The sequence below is a fragment of the Muntiacus reevesi genome, chromosome 1 (genome assembly GCF_963930625.1).
Source record: "Muntiacus reevesi chromosome 1, mMunRee1.1, whole genome shotgun sequence".
Taxonomy (NCBI): Eukaryota; Metazoa; Chordata; class Mammalia; order Artiodactyla; family Cervidae; genus Muntiacus; species Muntiacus reevesi.
Genome location: NC_089249.1, coordinates 222,717,400 through 222,736,074, shown reverse-complemented (window position 1 = coordinate 222,736,074; position 18,675 = coordinate 222,717,400). Strand labels below are relative to the sequence as shown.

General features: G+C 40.7%; 1 protein-coding gene across 1 annotated transcript in view; it reads right to left on the bottom strand.

Moving 5' to 3' along the window:
• HSPA4 (heat shock protein family A (Hsp70) member 4) overlaps positions 1-12,710 on the bottom strand; it is a 49,408-nt gene extending 36,698 nt beyond the window's left edge. Inside the window, exons 1-3 of the mRNA XM_065918550.1 lie at positions 12,361-12,710; positions 2,857-2,914; positions 890-1,030 (exon numbers count right to left, since the gene is read on the bottom strand). Of these exons, the coding sequence (XP_065774622.1) occupies positions 890-1,030; positions 2,857-2,914; positions 12,361-12,467 (306 nt within the window). The 5' untranslated portion in view covers positions 12,468-12,710. The remainder of the gene's footprint in view (positions 1-889; positions 1,031-2,856; positions 2,915-12,360) is intronic.
• Between the last annotated feature and the right edge of the window lie 5,965 nt (positions 12,711-18,675).

Sequence of the window (18,675 nt, the reverse complement as noted above, 5' to 3'; positions counted from 1 at the left end):
TCAAAAATCAAATCTCCTCTCTCTAAGCTCGGTTGCCTGGAAAGCTCAAACATACTTCTGGATTCCTCTTACCACCTGAGCGCAAGAGACAGATGTGTTCACCATACCCATTGCTCACCATACCCATTGCTCAGCCTCTCATCTTTTTGAATGATCAGCTCACTTTATGCTTCACAAAGAGATTCTGCTAGATATTCCAGAGATAGCAAAGACTAAACTCCCTTTTCTCCAAAAGAACAACACTGTTTTCCAATCCTACTGTTGAGAGTATGACTACATATCTGGGAGTGACTTTATAAAGTGTTGACTTCTTTTCTTGTTCCTCCCGTAATCACTCACTAAAATCATACCAGAAAGACTACTGGGCATTAGAAAACAAGACAAGAAGTTAACTTCATATCATCACCACCTATCTGTCCAACCCCTATTAACAGTGCCACCTATGGCTCCCAAATAAAAGCCAGATCATTTAAAAAAAAAAAAAAAAAGCCAAATGGTCTTCACCAACAAGACTTCCCAAAGCATTTGTAACAATTTTCATTACAAGTTAAAACTAGAATGGTATGATATACATTGATCTGGTAACATTCTCAAGGGCTTCCCTGATAGCTCAATTGGTAAAGAATCCGCCTGCAATGCAGGAGATTCCGGTTCAATTTATGGATGAGGAAGATCTGCTGGCGAAGGGATAGGCTATCCACTTTAGTATTATCGGACTTCCCTTGTGGCTCAGCTGGTAAAGAATCGGCTTGCAATATGGGAGACCTGGGTTCGACCCCTGGGTTGGGAAGATCCCCTGGAGAAGGGAATGGCTACTCACTTCTATACACTGATCTGATAACATAAAATACTGTTTTTCAATCATAAGGCATTATCTTCAGAACCTTACCTTTATACCTGTTAACCCAGTGGGCAACTGCACAATATCATATGCAAGTTTGGATTTTTCTGCCTCCACAAATGGATCAGAGAATGCTCGGCCATGGAATCTTTTAAATCCTTGGACTGTGTTCTTTGCATTGGAAATTACCTAAGAGAAAGGATATCAGAGTCAAAGAGTAGAAAGACTACTATAACAGCAATTAAATGGGGGGGAGGGGGAGATTCAAAACTTTCAAGATTAAATTAGAATCCTTTTCATGCCAAACTTTCCTTCCTAGTTTTGTTTCCTTCAGCACTAAACCTTTATAAAGATGCCTTCTGAAGTGAGGAGGGATGGACCGATACGGTCACACAGTGGCAGGCTAGGACCACAGCCCAGTTTGTCTTACTTCCTCAGTAAGACAGATCATTACCCTTGTAAAAATATTTCCTGTTATTCAACTTCTAATGAACATTTACATTAAATAGTTTTTATCTTTTAAAATTACCTGTAGTTTGTGATTCAAACTTTCCAGGAGTCAATCCAACAGTATATATTCATTCAGTTATTCTAGTGAATGAAACTTACCATAAAAACAGATGACACTAAGCATCTGTTAAAGATAAATGTAAATAAACTGACACAGTATTACTTATCAAAATAGGAAACTGGTAAGAGCCGAGAGGGTCAACAACAGGGAATATGAGTAAATAAATTACAGTCTATCCATACAATGGATAAATTATTTTATAAGTCTGGAGAACATGATGTCACTTTCTTAGAGTGGGGGAGAAAAACATTTATATGCTTATAATATAAAAGATTACATATTAAGACAGTAACAGTGATTTCTGGACAATGGTAGTATGCTAACTTCTAAACACCTTATACTTGTACACCTGCGTTTCCTAATTTATCTCTAACAAAAACTACTGTAATTTATGAAAAAAATGCTGGCAAAGATATTCAAAAACTGAAAATGAATTTCTGCTCAAGACTTATGGGCTCTTCTTCCCAACGCAGAAGTGAGTGCAACAAGTCCCAAGGAAAAATAACAGAGCTCCTCTGAATCCAGTATGTCAAAAGGCACAAACAGAAGTTCTTTTGTAAAACAATATGAGGCCTCCAAAGTCAGGCTCTGCTTCAGTAAGCTGCCAAGAAATTCAATATCACAATAACTATGTCAACCTAGAACTAGGCAGCCAGTTTAGTATAACAACTATTCTCAATAATGAAAGCAAGTTTAAAACCAACACAGCTCTGTATTTGCTACCTGCTGTCTCCTAAAACATCTTGAACTTTCTGCAATTTATAAAACACCCAATTTAATTAAAAATCAATTGATCAAGCACCATTGGGGGGGGGGGGCTTAAAAATCTTATGCCCAGACTGGTCCAGAAAAAGACAGTTATTCATTCTATTATGCTGCTCCAGAATGAACTATAGAAACATCTAACATGCAACTCCTTAATTTTATAGCAACTTCAGGCACTGAGAAAAATACAACTCTTCAGGTTCTGCTGCTCTGGTTACTGAGAGACAGGCAAAAAAGTCCGGTTCCTGGTTTAAAAGTAAACTAATGGCAAGTGTGCTTCTCCAAGTATGCTTTCCTTCCTTGAGAACCTTGATGAACAAGGTCAAATCTAGAGACAACACTGACCCTAAATATGAGTAAGATGAAAACCCAACAAGACAGACTTTATGGATTAAATACTCAGGGGAAAAAATTTTTTAACAACTCAGGAACAAGTAAAACCTTGCTTTAACAATATCTAGGTAAAATACATCCTGGTAGTTTGCATTAAACAGACCACTGTTCAAACTATTACAAAAAGCTCTTAGCTTCTCACTCAAGTACATGAGAATAGGTTTGTCTCTCAGTTGTACACACAGAGGCCCCCAGTGCTCCACACATAATGGGCACTGAAAGAGCTGCTGCATGGGAAGGATGGCCCAACCACAGAAATAAGTATGAAAAAAAAACAGAACTCTACCTGGCTTTTAGCTGCTGCTCCAATTGAGCGATTCTTAGGTCCAAAAGAAATGCAAGCCCTAAAAGATAAAACAAACATTTAAGCATTAAACCTTACTGCAACATTACATCCAAAACCAGAGCAGACAAGATTTCTGAGTCTCAGCCCAAAAGCCCTGTTTATTAACTGCACACAATGAGTCTATGATTTTGACCTTTCTATTGAGTAAAACTGCCCATGGAATGCACTGCTTCTTAGAATAATGGGAATTCTGTCACTGAGATGCTGAAGCACAAGCCTGATATGACGATCTGTCTAAAATACTAGAGACAGGTGGACTAATCAGTCTCTCTATCCTCTAATTCTTCAAGTCTGGTGTTCAAAATTCCAATATAAAATAATATGCTATCATATTAATACATCAATTAAATGTTCTTTGTGTTTTATAAACAGCTCATAACTTCGCCTAGAGAGTAGTCTACAAGCCCTGAAAACAACTCTTATCTTATTGTAAATATGTGGAAAGTTATTTTTCTAGAACTAGTTTCCAAGGAATCAATTTTTTTTTTTTTTTTAAAGACTCAATTTCTGACAAGGAACTTCATTCCCACTTCTGAACACCTTCTTCCAAATCAATTCATATACTGCCTGCTGGTTTCACCTATATGACACTTATTTTAGAAAGCAGAATTGATACCTGCTTAAAGGTATAAATACTTTAAAACACTGTGCTTAAGCTTAGAAAGTCAGTTATACTTGAGAGCTGATGCCTTTGTAATCATGGCCTCTATGCTTCTCCCCATGTTTCACTCTGGAACCTTGCCTGTGTTCCCTTCACTCTCATATTCACACGCTGCCTCCCTCTCCAGGGGCAGATTTCTCTCAAACTAAGATCAAGTTCACCCGTGACACCCAAAAAATTCTAAAAGACAAAGTTCTTCCCAGAGTCCATTTACCCCTCAGGCTAGGAAACCCTTCTCCTACTTCTACATTATTACTAAAGTAATAAACTGCTTATGTGCACTATCTTATTTAATCTTCATAAGCACCCTATCTTACTTCTACCATATAGAAGAGGAAACTGAGTCCAAAAAAAGGTATTATAGGTAAATGTATCCCAAGTCATAAAATCTTAAAACAACAGGAGTCAAGACTATAGATCATTTCTCCATACTTTACACTCTAGCTAGCTTTGATCTCCCTAGCCTCCCTGGACCCCTAATTCTTCTAATTGAGTGAAATGAGTAGGAATGAGAGCTCCGGCACCACACTGCCTTGGTCCAAATCTGACACAATAATTAAATAGAACCGTTTTACTTAGGTAAACTTACTTTGTGCCTCAACAGCCCTTTCCAACTCCCAGAGCAGTTCCAGGCAGCTATGCCCTGTATCTATACAGCACAGTCTGGGATCTCATGAGATTTCCTATGAACTCTAAGCTCCACGTGCCAGGAACATGCTGGGAGAGCCCTTCAAGAAGTACAGGTGTCAAGATCAGCCTTTCTGCAAATAGACAACCTATCATTTAAAAAAAAATTTCCTGAGTACTACTTACCTGTCTCTCCTATGGTGGTGCTAGTAGTAAAGAACCTGCCTGTCAACGTGGCAGATAACAGACGTGGGTTCGATCCCTGGGTCATGAAGATCCCCTGAAGAAGGGCACAGCAACCCACTCCAGTATTCTTGCCTGGAGAATCCCATGGACAGAAAGCCTGGACAGTTACAGTCCATGGCGTGGCAGAGTCGAACACGACTGAGTGACTGAACATACATGCATATCACAGCGCATAAAGCCCTTTAGGAAATTGCCCACTGTAATCTCATCCACTCCATTCACCCTCTCCACTGCTTCTAGCCTATGCATGCAAACATACATCTTTCTAAAAGCCAGCAGATCTGAATTTCTAAGATGTATCCCAACAAAACTAAAAGTCCATATTATTTATCTTAGTTTCCTGCAGCCGTTTTCAAACCTTCATCTCCTCAAAACAGGACAAGCTCTAAGAATGAAAAAATTAATGTCCCCAACTTTACTGTATGTCCTGCTGAAGGTTTAATTTTCTATTCTACCTTGGTAACTGTTTTGTTTCTACTTATCCTCTAAACAAAACGAATTACCAATAGGGTCCAGATTCCTTAATGTGGAACCTGAGACCTCTCATAATTCCAACCCCACTCCCATTTTTCAGCTGCATCTCATGCACATAGTGCCTCAACACAAGTCAGACAGTCTTCCAATCTTCCTACTTTGCTCTATCACTTTGGCCACCTGAAACGCCCTGGTCCTTCTAAATCTCACTCATTTTCCAGAAACAGCACACACTTTGTGATGCATTCTCAATCCCTCTCAAGTAAAACTTAATCACTTCAACCTCTTTCAACTTACTGGACTTTGGGCAATGCAAATGTAGAACACTTCCACTGTCACACAATGTTCTTACTGTGCAGAGCTGCTCTAAGTAATGTTCTCTTTGAAGTCAGTGAACATTTTCACCTACACTTAAAAACGACATATGCCTTAACAGTAACAGCTTGCAAGTGTTTCATAGATTTTGAAAAGCCGAATACAAGTTTGTCTCAGTTCAAATTATTCATCCTCTTATTTGTCTATGCATGCACACGCTACAAACAGTTCCCCACTTCTGCTACAAAGCAACCAAATCTCACTAATGGAACAACAATCTTTACCACATAATATAGCAATCACACCTCAAACAAAGTATAGCTCTTGTAAAGTACTGGCAGAGTTCACACTCTTATCATATCGTAGAAAATCATTAATATATTATTACATAATTCTTACATTCTAAAAAAGTTCTGTAACAAGCCAACTATTACACTACAGAAAGAAATCCTTGGCTTTTCCACTCTATCATCTTGACTGAGTACAACATATGTACAGTTTGAAGGGGGAAAAAAAGGGCTCAGGCTCTAGAATTAGACAATATGGATCTGTCTGAATCCCTTCTCTATCTTTCAAGCTGTGTGACCTGTGTTAATTAACATCTCTGAAATTCAATTTGCTCATCTCTAAAATAGGGAAAATTACATATGGTTGTGCAAAGGACTAAATTTGTTGATCCACTTTTGAAAGTGAAAGTCGCTCAGTCGTGTCCAATTCTTTGCGACCCAATGGACTGACTCTACAGTCCGCTGGAATTCTCCAGGCCTGAATACTGGAGTGGGTAGCCTTTCCCTTCTCCAGTGGATCTTTCCGACCCAGGAATCGAACCTGGGTCTCCTGCATGGCAGGCTGATTCTGTACCAACTGAGCTATCAGAGATCCACTTTTAAAGGACTTTATTATTAGAGACTGGCACATCATAAGTAATATTAGCTACTGTTAATCCTCCAACAGTTGGAAGTTTTATACAAAAAATATACCAACTAAGGAGTTCCCCAATGGCTTAGTGGTTAGGATTCAGGGCTTTCACTGCTGTGGCCTGGGTTTAATCACTGGTCAAGGAACAGAGATTCCACAAGCTGAGAAGCACAGCCAAAACAAGACAAAAATATATCAGAGTTTGCCTTGAAAGTTCTACTTCACCTTCTCAAACTATTTACTAAAACCCACTCAGTCATCTTTAAATCATAAGGAATAAAAATTCTACCATTTCCTTTTCAGTAAGACAACTGAAAGAGATCAGTATGTTAAACAGCACTAACTGCAGAGGTTTTTCAACTACAAGCTTACACTTACAAATATTCAAATGTGAAAAGGGCCCAAAAAGATTAGGTCAGATATTGGGGCCACCACTAGAACAATCTCATTGCAGAAAATTAGCAAAGTATAAAGAAGAAAATAAGTATTATCAATAACTCTGCAACCAAAACCCTCCCCCCATAAATGGCCACCACTACCATTGAGGTAAATATTCCTATGCAATCCTAATAAATAATTATTTTAAAAACAGAAGCTACATACCCCCAGTAAATCTGTTTCTCAACAAACACGCTCTAAAATCTTCAGTGACTGAATAATTCTGTCCAAGTTTTGATAGCAAACCAGATATTTAAAGTAAACGTGTACCACTTCCCACTCACCAGGATATTCAAATATTCAAATTTGCACACAGCCTATATGGAATCCCCATGTATGGCAGGAAGCCTCTCTTTCATCTAAGCAGGTCAAATTCTCTTGTTCTACAGCTTTCATTTTTGAACCTTTCTATGCCAGGCAGTGCGCTAAGCATTCTACATTTGCTTCTCCCAAACACTCTAAGAAAAGAACCATTACTGACCCAACTTTGTAAATGAAGAACTGAATAAAGTCATTATGTGCCTAGAAACATAACTAATATTAGAGTCCAGCATTCAAAATCAGGACTATCAAACTCCAAATCCTAACCATAAACATACTTCTGTACTGCTTAGAAACCCTCTAGATTTATTCCTAATTCTATACCTTCACTCAGACTGTCCCAATCCTGTCTTCATGTATTCTAATCCTATTTGCAAGTCCCACTCCTGCCTTTCCATATCATCCCATCCCCCACTAATGTTCCCTCTCCATTTAACTTGTACTTAATTAAGGTATGTACTTAACACCTTCGCCCATAATTGTACTCTATCCTTCTTCTATTTACTTTTGCTTTCCTACTTCCAACTAGACTGATTGGAAGAGCCCTCCACAGCAGGGCTCTTTATCTTACACTTCCTCTATACTTCACACAAGGCCAACTTAATGCTGCCAAAAACAGTAGTCCTCAAGACACTTGCTACTTGACTGATACTGCTTTTCCTCCATTCCAAATTACAGGGTGACATCAAAAAGTTAATTTAAATCAAGTTCAAAACATCTCTGCTCTAATCTTTAAGTCCTATAAAAAATAATCCATTTAAACTAGGTAACAATGTTGCTCTCCTCCCTGGGTATGAAATACCACTGACCAAACATTTATGCACATTCTAATAGGATATTATGAACAGCTGCAACCGGCACAGATCCTTAAAAGGCAGCTTCATGTTCATACGTGTGTGTAGAACTGTTCTCAGGATATGAAGACACCTGTTGTTCTAATTCAATGTTTTAAACAATATAAGAAAATAAGTTTTACAGAGAACCTACAATAGTATCTAGACTATTAAATAAGAGACAGTGGCAAAACTGGCATGAAAATGGTTACATTTATTAGTGTATCCCATGATCACTGTGTTAGCCCTGAGCTAGAAAGTACCCAAAACAGAAAAACTCATACTTGCAAGATATGCAGTTCCTAAAGAACTAAACTCCTGAGTCAATAAGATTTGCACATTAAAAGCTACATATCTGATAAGTGCTAAAGGCAAAGTTCCATAGATTTCCTTCTACTGTCCCAAAGTAGTCCATTAATAAAGAGAAATAATAAAAAATACAAAAATAATAGCAGTATTAACAAACACAGAGATTATTTTAAATACTTCATGTAATTTTAACTCATAATCCTCACCAACTCCAGTGAAACAGAGAAATCACTTACGTTCCTGGTATGAATTAATCTCTTAAATTTTTGTAAAGTATTCAGGCAATATGCACTGAAATTCTAGGCCTATATATCCTTTGTCCAACATCCGGAAATCTATCCAACAAAAATAAAAGTATTAACATGCAAACATAAATAAAAAAGGCTACTTGTTGAAGATTATTTCTAATTGTAAAAATTTAGAAACCACCTGAACATTTGAGTAAAGCATGTTCAAGTCATAATATGGACTCTCATATTCTTGAGGTGAACTCGTATTTACTGACTCTGAAAGATGTCTAAAAAGTCTAAAACAAGTGAAATACTTACAAAATACTATATGAGCCTATTTGTTTATATGGGTATATTTATATATTTACAAATATACATATATATCTATATTTATATTTGTATAAATATATTTGTATTTATATGTATATTTACATTTGTATAAATCTAGAAAATGTCATGAAATGATATATATATTTATATGTATATGATAGCAAATAATTTGATAAGAAACAATTTTACTTAGTACTTTATTTTGTTATTGTGGCAAACAAGCATCTTGTTAAGTCAGGGAAAAAGTTATAATTTCGGAAATCCAATCTAGAACCTGATGACAAAGTTTCTGTAGACTATGCCCACCAATTCTGTATACAAGCTTTTGTTTTAGTTCTTGTGGGTTTTTTTAAACTACTTTGATAACTTTCACAACTAGATATGGGAAGTAGACTAAAGCTTTAATTAACAAATCAACTTTCCTTTTCATTGAACCCAAAAGATCCAAGTCATCTTACAGCTCTACTCAGATCTACAACATGTAGATATTTATTCTAGAGAGGAACACTTTTCTTGCACAAATAAGGTATCAGAAGTTAATCTGCCAGTTAACCAGAACCTATACTTATTTTCAGCTTTCCCTCTCGAGTAGTTATTAATAGGCAATTTCATCTCTTCAAATTCCTAATATGCTGTTTTATTAGGAATTAAGTCCATGAAAATGATAATAAAAACTATTCATACACAGAATTCTTTTCTTAGGTAACTCATCTCTACCCTATAAATTTTGCATAATGCAGCCCAACTAACTCCTGTAAAGTTTGGCAGTCCGTTAACATTTCAATTCCAAAGCTTTAAGGTTGTACTCTTTCTATTTTAATAATCCAACTAAATATAAAAATAGGCTTTCCATCTTATACCAAAGCCTACGGTCATAAAATGCCAACACTCATAATTTAGAACTCCACAGTTTATCTCTAAGCCGCCCACACTTTCCTCCCGGTTCCATACCAGTGGAGAGCAACAGCAACTCCCACGTGGACCAAATACTGCAGTAGCCTCTTAAGTATCATTGGGTACATCGGGCTTCTCTTGCCCTTCTCAAATAAATCCACTCTCCACCAAAAAAAGCCAATCACATTTTTAAAGTACCAATTGAATCACCTCCCACAGCACCTAAAAATCTATGATTTGCAAAGCCTTGCCATGATCTCACCCACCCCGCCCAACCAATTCAGGTCAACATTCCTTCAAGTGGCCATAATCCCCTCAGTAGTGTCAAGTGTGCCAAGTTCAGGTCTTCCTCACTTGCTATTTCTTCTGCCTAAACAACTCTTGCTCACTCCCACCACACATCTCCATGGTAAAACCCTATTCATCCTCCAGGTTACATCTTAAATGGCACTTTTTTAAGAATGCCTTCCATCACCACCTCATATGCATTTAAATTAAGTCCCCCTTCACTGTTTTCCATATATCAGGGTCCTTACCACAGTCAGTAATTATACATTTAACATTTGGTGTTGCCCACTAGCCAGGTGTCCGTGATGGAAGGATCTTATTTCCTGAGAAAGCAAGGATCTCTCCCAGGTAAAATTCAACTAGCTCCTCAAAAATGGAAATCAAATCCTGATGCACCCAGAAATTGAAATGAGTTATGTCTACTACCATACCACCCTGAACACTCCCGATCTCATCTGAAATGCGTTACTTTCTTCATACCCAACCCTCCATTTCATTCCACTCTCACACTCAAGCAAACCTACATCAGTCCCTGTGTATCTCTGAGGTATAAATCCATGCTTTGGTAATCACTACTTTAAAAAAAAAAAAAAAAAATCAACCTTTCTGCCCCCATGTTCTACTTAACCAAAGACTCCAAGACAGAAATCGAAGCTAAGCAAGATCATAGTCCAAAAATTACTTGAATGTATGGCATCTAAGTTTCCAAGAGATATAAGGAAAACATGTAAGGAAAACTATTTTTAAACATTCTTTATCAAAAAAATAAAGAATAAATATTCTTTATCACACTTACATGGTGTATCTATCCTTTTCTGAAACAACTCTTTCAGTTCCAAATAATGAGATTCACGGTAACACTGTTACAGTTTCTATTTGTCTAAAGGCAAAACAGGGGGCTTCATAAGAGGCTAAAAAGAAAGGTCAGGAACACTTCGTTCTAATACTTGATATTCTTACCTTTGGAGCTAAATAAAATATGCTCAACTCTAGGTGGGAAAAAGACCAAAAAGTTACATTACTAACTCAGTGCTCTAGTCCTTGAGGAAAACTCTACAGATGAAGCACAACAGGATCCAGAAAGACAGTAACAAATAGGAAATTAATGCTTAAATACTTAAACTTCAGTGTACAATACACTTGCCTGGAAATACACATCAGATGCACTATTACAAACTATGAAGATGGGACGGTGGGGGATCGGCTTGTGGCTGTTAAAATGAGTACAGGGTTTCTCTTGTGGGGTAAAGAAAATGTTAAAATTGTGTTGATGGTTGCATAATTGTGACTACACTAAAACCAAATTGTACACTTTGAAAGAGTTAACTGTATGGTATGTGAATTATATCTCGTTAATGCTGTTAAAAACTATAAAATTGAGAAAGGGACATCAAACTGAGATTTTGAATCTGGGATGGGTTTTCGGGGAAGCACCTGGGTTAGGTCTAATAAAAGGGGTAGAAATCTGGTAAGTTTAAGGAAAATGTTGTCAGCCCCCTGGGTAGCAAAGATCAGTCTGGTAAACGGAGCAATCGAGTTGGCCAGAAGTCTATCGCTGAAGAAGCCTAACAAAAGTCAGGGTGAAAAAAGAGCCTTAGAACAGAGGCCCTTAATGAGACACAATGAGAACCAAACAAACAATTATGAAACTTCTTAAAAGATTTTTGTCCAAAGGAAGACAATGACTGAAAGGTATCTCTAAGTATACAAGATTCTTACTTACCCTATGCAAGGAAAAACCTGGGTGAGTCATGATTTTTTTAGTGCTGTCTTTACCGGGCCCATAACTTACTATAGGTTCTTTTAAAAGTCAGAGTGAGCCCCTGAGTCATTCATTAACAACTGGGGCCAACACCCTGGCTGGAATATATATTACCGTAAAAGCGGAACGCTATTGGGGTGGATGCACAAAGGACGGCAGAAAATGACCCAACACAGTTCAATATACTGAAAAGACGTGAAAAATCAAAGTGAACGCTAAAGGTATCCAAAAGGCATCGATTTTATATCTTTTTCTGAATCTTTCCGTGCCAACCCAATCTTGAGATCTCCGGTGCTCTCTCCCCGGCGCCACCCCACCCCCACTCACGTGGGACTGGCCGCTGCACGGTCTTACCGCCTGCCGGCAGATGCCAGAAGCGGTTCAATTAAACTTTTATTAAGCGCTTGCTGTGTGCAAAGCCCCGAACTCTGCTGGCCTGAAAAAACGTTAGTACACCCCGCGCCTATAACGTGCCTTCTAAAAGAGAATATCGGTCCATCCCACAACCCAGGCCTGCCTTTCCCTCCAGTTCCTACCCATGGCCTCCGCGGGTCCAAGGAGCCACTCAGAGCCCTTGTTCGGCCGGCCGGTCACAATAAAAAGGCGTCGCCCTTAGTGCAGACCCACAAGAAGGGTCGCAGGCCCTAACGACCTAAAACCCAGTGGGGTTCCCCTACCTACCGGAACCTCGGCTCGGAACGGAGGTGACCACCCGGTCCCCAAACCGCGAGGGTCACAGCCCGGACAAGCTTTACCTCCCCACCCCCAGTATACGCGGCTAGCCTGGCCCACACTCACGGCGTGCAGCGGTCGCTGTACTCATTAGCGATCGTTTCGATGCCGCCAGCGCGGGCTACAGCGACGTAGCAGCTCTGGAAACCCAGGTCTATGCCCACCACCGACATGGCGCCGGCTACAGCTCAGGCTCCAGCCCAGGTCCGGCCGGCAAGACAAGACACGGACCCCGGAGGGGCTGGCGCGCAGAAACCTGGCCGCTTGGGACAGGGGGACCTGGGATAGTGGGGGACGTGCGAAGATCCACGCGAGCGCCTACGGTCTTGGAAAGAGGGCCGCGCTGAGGGCACTGCTCAGGCCGGCTCCGGCTCAGCGGCCGCAGAGTGGGCGCCGGTAGCGGGGGCGGAGAAGATCTCGAAAGATCTCGTTGCGACGAGAGTAAAGCTGCAGCGCGAGAACTGCGAGGGAATGTTCTCGCGAGACCCCGTCTCAGAGGCCTTTCTTCCTGAGGCTCCGCCCCCCAGTTACGTACAAGAGTGCGTCAAGCCCGGGCCCAAGAACCAGAGGAGCGACAGGGAAGCCGAAAGGTAGTTGGGAGGCGGAGCTGATCACTGAGCCTGCGCACAGAACCCGCCGCAGCACTCCCTGCAGCGGTAAAGAGCAGTGAAGCACCTCTCTTCCAGTAGCAAGTAGGAGGGAGAGCAGGTTTGAGGCAAAATACTGAGGAAGTGCTTCTGGCCTACTTCCGTCTGTTTTCTTTATCTCAAAGGAAGTTCCGGTTGTGGCACCTCCTACGCCCCACCTTGTGTAGGGAAGTGGGATCGCAAACTGACTTTCAAAGTCCGGACGGACTTCTCATCTGCTCTGCTTGGGGAAGGTTACTGGGCAGAGGAGAAGGCCTCCTTTGAAACGCGACCCTCAGCAGAGTGTTCAATCGAGCTCTGTCAAAGACAGTGCCCTCTGCGCCGGAGGCCAGGACTCCACCTTGTTTTTTGTTCGTCAGCCTTGTCGCACCCTTTTCTGAACCACTCTTGCCCTTCGGTCAGATTGAGGGGCCTTCGGCACATAAGACTTTCAGCCCCCAACCCATTCTAAGCACAAGTCTTCTCTAAGGACAAGCATAAGTCTAAGCTCGATGCTTGACACACAGAAATAAGATGACATGCTCCTGGTAAGTGGCAGGATGAAATTGAAGGTAGCTAATCTTCAGGGCCCCTTACTTGTTTGGACATCTGGAAGAGAAACGCTTCTGAAAGTGGCTTCCAGGTGTGCAGGGGAAGCCAGCTGGCAATCAGGAAGCAATTCTAAGTATTGAGCATTTCTGATGAATTGTCGAAAGATACCTCAGAATACAAGGAGTCTGACTCTCCATGTCTCCAGTAATTTGATGTGATGTCTTGTTACAAGTCGGACACGACTGAGTGACTAAGCACAGTACCTTGTTATAAGTATTTACTCTGATTTAAGGGCCGCTGACGCTGTATAAGCTTAAGTCCCCTAAAACCCAAATCCAACTGGTCACAAGAGTAGCTAAAGGAGTAAATGGAATCCCAGTGACTCGTAGCAAGTTTGAATCATTTATAATTGGGAGGGGGGAGGCAGAGAAAGCTTTTTATGTTTGAATTTTTCTTATTTTGCCATAAAATATGAATTTTATTTCATACTTGCTACCTAAGAAAGCCTCTCAGTCTCTAGGAGCAATGCCTAAAGCCCACTTTGTGTGCCTTTAAACTTGTTAGCTACCACATGTGGTGGTTTAGTCCTTAAGATGTAGCCTACTGTTTACAACCCACTGTAGCCCACCAGGCTTCTCTGTCCATGGGATTTCACAGAAAGAATACTGGAGTAGGTTGCCATTTTCTTCTCCAGGGGGTCTTCCCAACTCAAGGATGGAACCTGGGTCTCCTACATTACAGGTGAATTCATTACCAACCGAGTCAGGAGGGAATCATCACATGGTTCTCACATTTTGGCTGAATCATACCTGTTTTTGTCTTCAAAAACAAGTACAGAGTGCGCCCTGAGGCTGTAATAAGAGGTGTAGAGACAGAAAGAAAGAACCTTTCAAAAAGAGGGCAAGGACAGATGCTATACACCCCTATTCACAGCGTTACCACAACAGTCAAAGTTGGGAATAACCCAAATGTCCACTGATGCATGATTTTTTTTAGCACATGGTATATACCCTGCTTATTTAATTTATATGCATCATAAGAAATGCCAGGTTGGATGACGCACAAGCTGGAATCAAGATTGCCAGTAGAAATAGCAATAACATCAGATATGTAGATAACACCACCCTTATGGCAGAAAGTGAAGAGGAACTAAAGAGCCTCTTGACGAACGTGAAAGAGGAGAGTGAAAAGCTGGCTTAGAGCTCAACATTCAAATAAAGCGAAGACCATGGCATCTGGTCCCATCACTTCATGCCAAACAGATGGGAAACAATGAAAACAGTAAGAGACTTTATTTTCTTGGGCTCCAAAGTCACTGTGGATCATGACTGCAGCCATTAAATTAAAAGACTTGGAAGCTTGCTCCTTGGAAGAAAAACTATAACAAACCTAGACAGCATATTAAAAAGCAGAGACATTACTTTGCCAGCAAAGATCCATATAGTCAAAGCTATGGTTTTTGAGGATTTCCCTGGTGGCTCAGATGGTAAAGCGTCTGTCTACAATGTGGGAGACCCAGGTTCAATCCCTGGGTCAGGAAATGGCAGCCCACTCCAGTACTCTTGCCTGGAAAACCCCATGGACAGAGGAGCCTGGTGGGCTACAGTCCATACAGTCACAAAGAGTCGGACACGACTGAGCAGTTCCACTATATGGTTTTTCCAGTAGTCATGTATGGATGTGAGATTTGGACCATAAAGAAGCCTGAGCACCGTAAGATTGATGTTTTTGAACTGGTCTTGGAGAAGACTCTTGAGAGTCCTTTGGACAGCAAGGAGATCAGTCAATCCTAAAGAAAATCAATCCTGAATATTCATTGGAAGGACTGATGCTGAAGCTCCAATACTTTGGCCACCAATGTGAAGAGCCAGCTCATTAGAAAAGACAGGAGGATTGAAGAAGGAGGAGATGCTGGAAAGATTGAAGGCAGGAGGAGAAGGGGACAACAGGACAAGATGGTTGGATTGCATCACTGACTCAATGAGTTTAAGCAAGCTCCAGGAGACGATGAAGGACAGAAAGGCCTGGCGTGCTACAGTCCATGGAGTCACAGAGTCAGACACGACTGAGTGACTGAACAACAAATATACCTATGATGCAATATTATGCAGACTAAAAGGAACAAAATCCTAACACACTGCAACATGAATGAACCTTGAAAACACCATGCTAAGTCAAAGAAGCTAAATATACAAAAAACAAATATTGACTATGTTTATACAAGGCGCCCAGACTAGGCAAATTCATAGAGATAGAAAATAGAATACTGGGGAAAAAAATTTTTTAAAAAAATGGAATAGTGGTCACTAGGGGCTGACTGGTGCAGGAGATGCAGGTTTGATTCCTGAGTTAGGAAGATGCCCTTGAGGAGGGAATGGCAATCCATTCCAGTATTATTGCCTGGAAAATCCCATGGATGGAGGAGCTTAACAGGCTATAGTCCATGGGGTCACAAAGAGTCGGAGGAGACTGAGCACACATGCACACACACATGCGCGTGCAAAGGGCTGGGCTGGTAGTTGGGATTAGAGAATTATTGTTTAATGGGTACAGAGTTTCAGTCTGGGATAATGAGAAAGTTCTGAATGGATAGCGGTGATGGTTGCACAACAATGTGAACATACATAATGCCACTGATTTGTGCTCTTTAAAAATGGTTATAATGGGGCTTCCCTGGTGATCCAGTGGTTCAAAATCCACCTGCCAGTGCAGGGGACCCGGGTTCAGTCCTTGCATGCCATAGAACAACTAAGCCCATGCACCCCAACTATTCCAGAGCCCACACTCTGGAGCCTGCAAGCCATAATTACTGAAGCCCTTGAACCTAGAGCCGATGCTCTGCAGTAAGAGAAGTCACCACAATGAAAAGCCCACATACAGCAATGAAGACCCAGTGAAGCCAAAAATAGCTAAATAAAAATAAATGAATCTTTTAAATGGTTAACATGGTAAGTTTTCTTATGTATATTTTGTTACATTTAACCGTCCTTCCTCTATCTCCTATTTTTTTCCCACCTAGGGGGATATCAATAACAGCAAAGATATTATTGACCTTCCTTATTACAGAGTCCTGTCTCCATCTGTCTACTCTAGGTTATTAAGCACTGGACAAACAGAAACCAGTCTGTAAGCAGACTGGGGGTAGGGGAGGGGAAGTGAGGGAATGCAGGAATAAAGGAAAACCAATCAAGAAACAAAAGTTCAGCCTTAAAAAAACAGAGTCCTGGTTCCTTCTCAAAGGATATACATAATCTGATACACATCTTTTCAGTTCTATGGGATCTAAGGCCCCCACTTAGGTGGAGGATGGAATGATGACATTTCTTTTCTGACTCTTGTGGCTTCATTCACAATATGTCTCAATTCTGTGTCAAGAATTCTCAGCTCAAGCCCCTTCATGAATATGCATACACCACACAAGGCCTTTCATGAATATGCGTGTACCCTTCCTTAGCTTAAAACTTCCCCAATTTTGCTGTTCAGGGAGACACTGTTTTGGAAAATATCCCCAGTGTTCTCCTTCCTAACTGCATGTAATAAATCCTTTTTTCCACCCCATCTTTGGCTTGGTTGTGTTTTTTAGCTCAACATCCACCAAAAGTAGAACCCAGTTTTCGGTTAACAAGCATCCCCTAGGGTGAAGTGCCTAAACTACCTAAAAGATCACTATGTCTGGGTTGTGGCCTCTCTGTCTTTTATCTTGTGGGAGGCCTCGACAGCCTTTAGCTAAACTGGCAGAAACACATCCCTGATCTGTCTCAAACTTCATACCTACCTGCCTCATTTGCCTTGGCACAGCTTTTAGTTTAAAATACCATTAGTACTATCAATCCTTTTAACAATTTGTCCTTCTCAAAATAAAGTATAGCTAACATCCGTCACCCAGAGTACTCATCCTGCTAAAAATAGTTTCCCTGATCATCAAACTTATAGCTCAAGAGGCTATTCTGGGATATTTAAATAAATGAAGTCAGAAGAAAAGTTACTCAAGAATTTCAAAGAATAAAGGGACAAGTTTCCAAGAATCAACTGTAAAGCAGTAAAGTTGCCAGAATATTTAATGTTAAAGATACCATGGGTGTAGCACAAGTTCTTTTCATTTAGCAGAGCATTTTGAGTATTTTAGAAGGAACCTGTTAAATGCCTTTCTCTGACACAGTAGTTGAATATAGACTTCCCTGATGGTCCAGTAGTTAAGAATCTGTCTGCCATTGCAGGGGACATAGGTTCGATTCTTGGTCCAGGAAGATTCCACATGCCATCAGGCAACCAAGTCTATGGGCCCAAGAGCCCATGCTCCACAAGAGAAGCCACTACAGTGAGAAGCCCACACACTGCAACTAGAGAGTAGCTCCCACTTGCCACAACTAGAGAAAGTCTACACACAGTAATGAAGACTCAGTGCGGCCATAAATAAATATTTTTTTAAAAATTGTTTTAAATAAATATATTTTGTTCTAAGCAGTTAAGTGTTTGTTTGTTTTAAATATACAGTGTTCATAGCCTGCTCACCATAAGACAAAAATCAGTTGGAAATTCATAATCTTCCCTACCAGGTGTCCAGTGGAGTCCTGTCCTACATTCTTGGAGTGACTTCTGGAATTATCTGTTTCACAAGTAAGCTACAAGCTCAGATAATGGTGTTTTCTTTCTGATTTCCCAGGTATCACAGTGAGTAGACCAGGTCCTTCATCAAACTGATGCCGAGCAGGGCCCAGAGGGACTCCTGGGAAAGGCATTTTTTCCCCCATTTCTTGTCCGCAAGACTCCACCCTCGGTGACCTTCTCTGAGTTCCAAAGGGCAGACCACTTACTGATTAAAGGAGAAGCAGAAGCAAAACCACGTGAGGCAAAACTAAAGGGACCAGAGAGGCTCATCAAGATTAGGAGATGAGACCACCTGAGACCTCCCCCCTCCTATGTTTTCAGCCACCCCATCCTTTTGAAACTCTGCATAAGAAAGGATGAAAAACTGTTACTGCCTTGATACTTATCGAATACACCATCTAACTACATACATAAAATCTCTCCTCCAACCTACCAGGGAGTGAAGGTGGGGGCATGGGGGATGTGTGTGTGTGGGGGGGGTACAGTTCTTAATGCACTAGCCTACTGTGTTTTCTCTTGCCTGGCAAAGTAATAAAGCCACTCTCTCTTTCTCCTCCATTACTCTGTCTCCATATTTCTGTTTGGCATTGGTGCA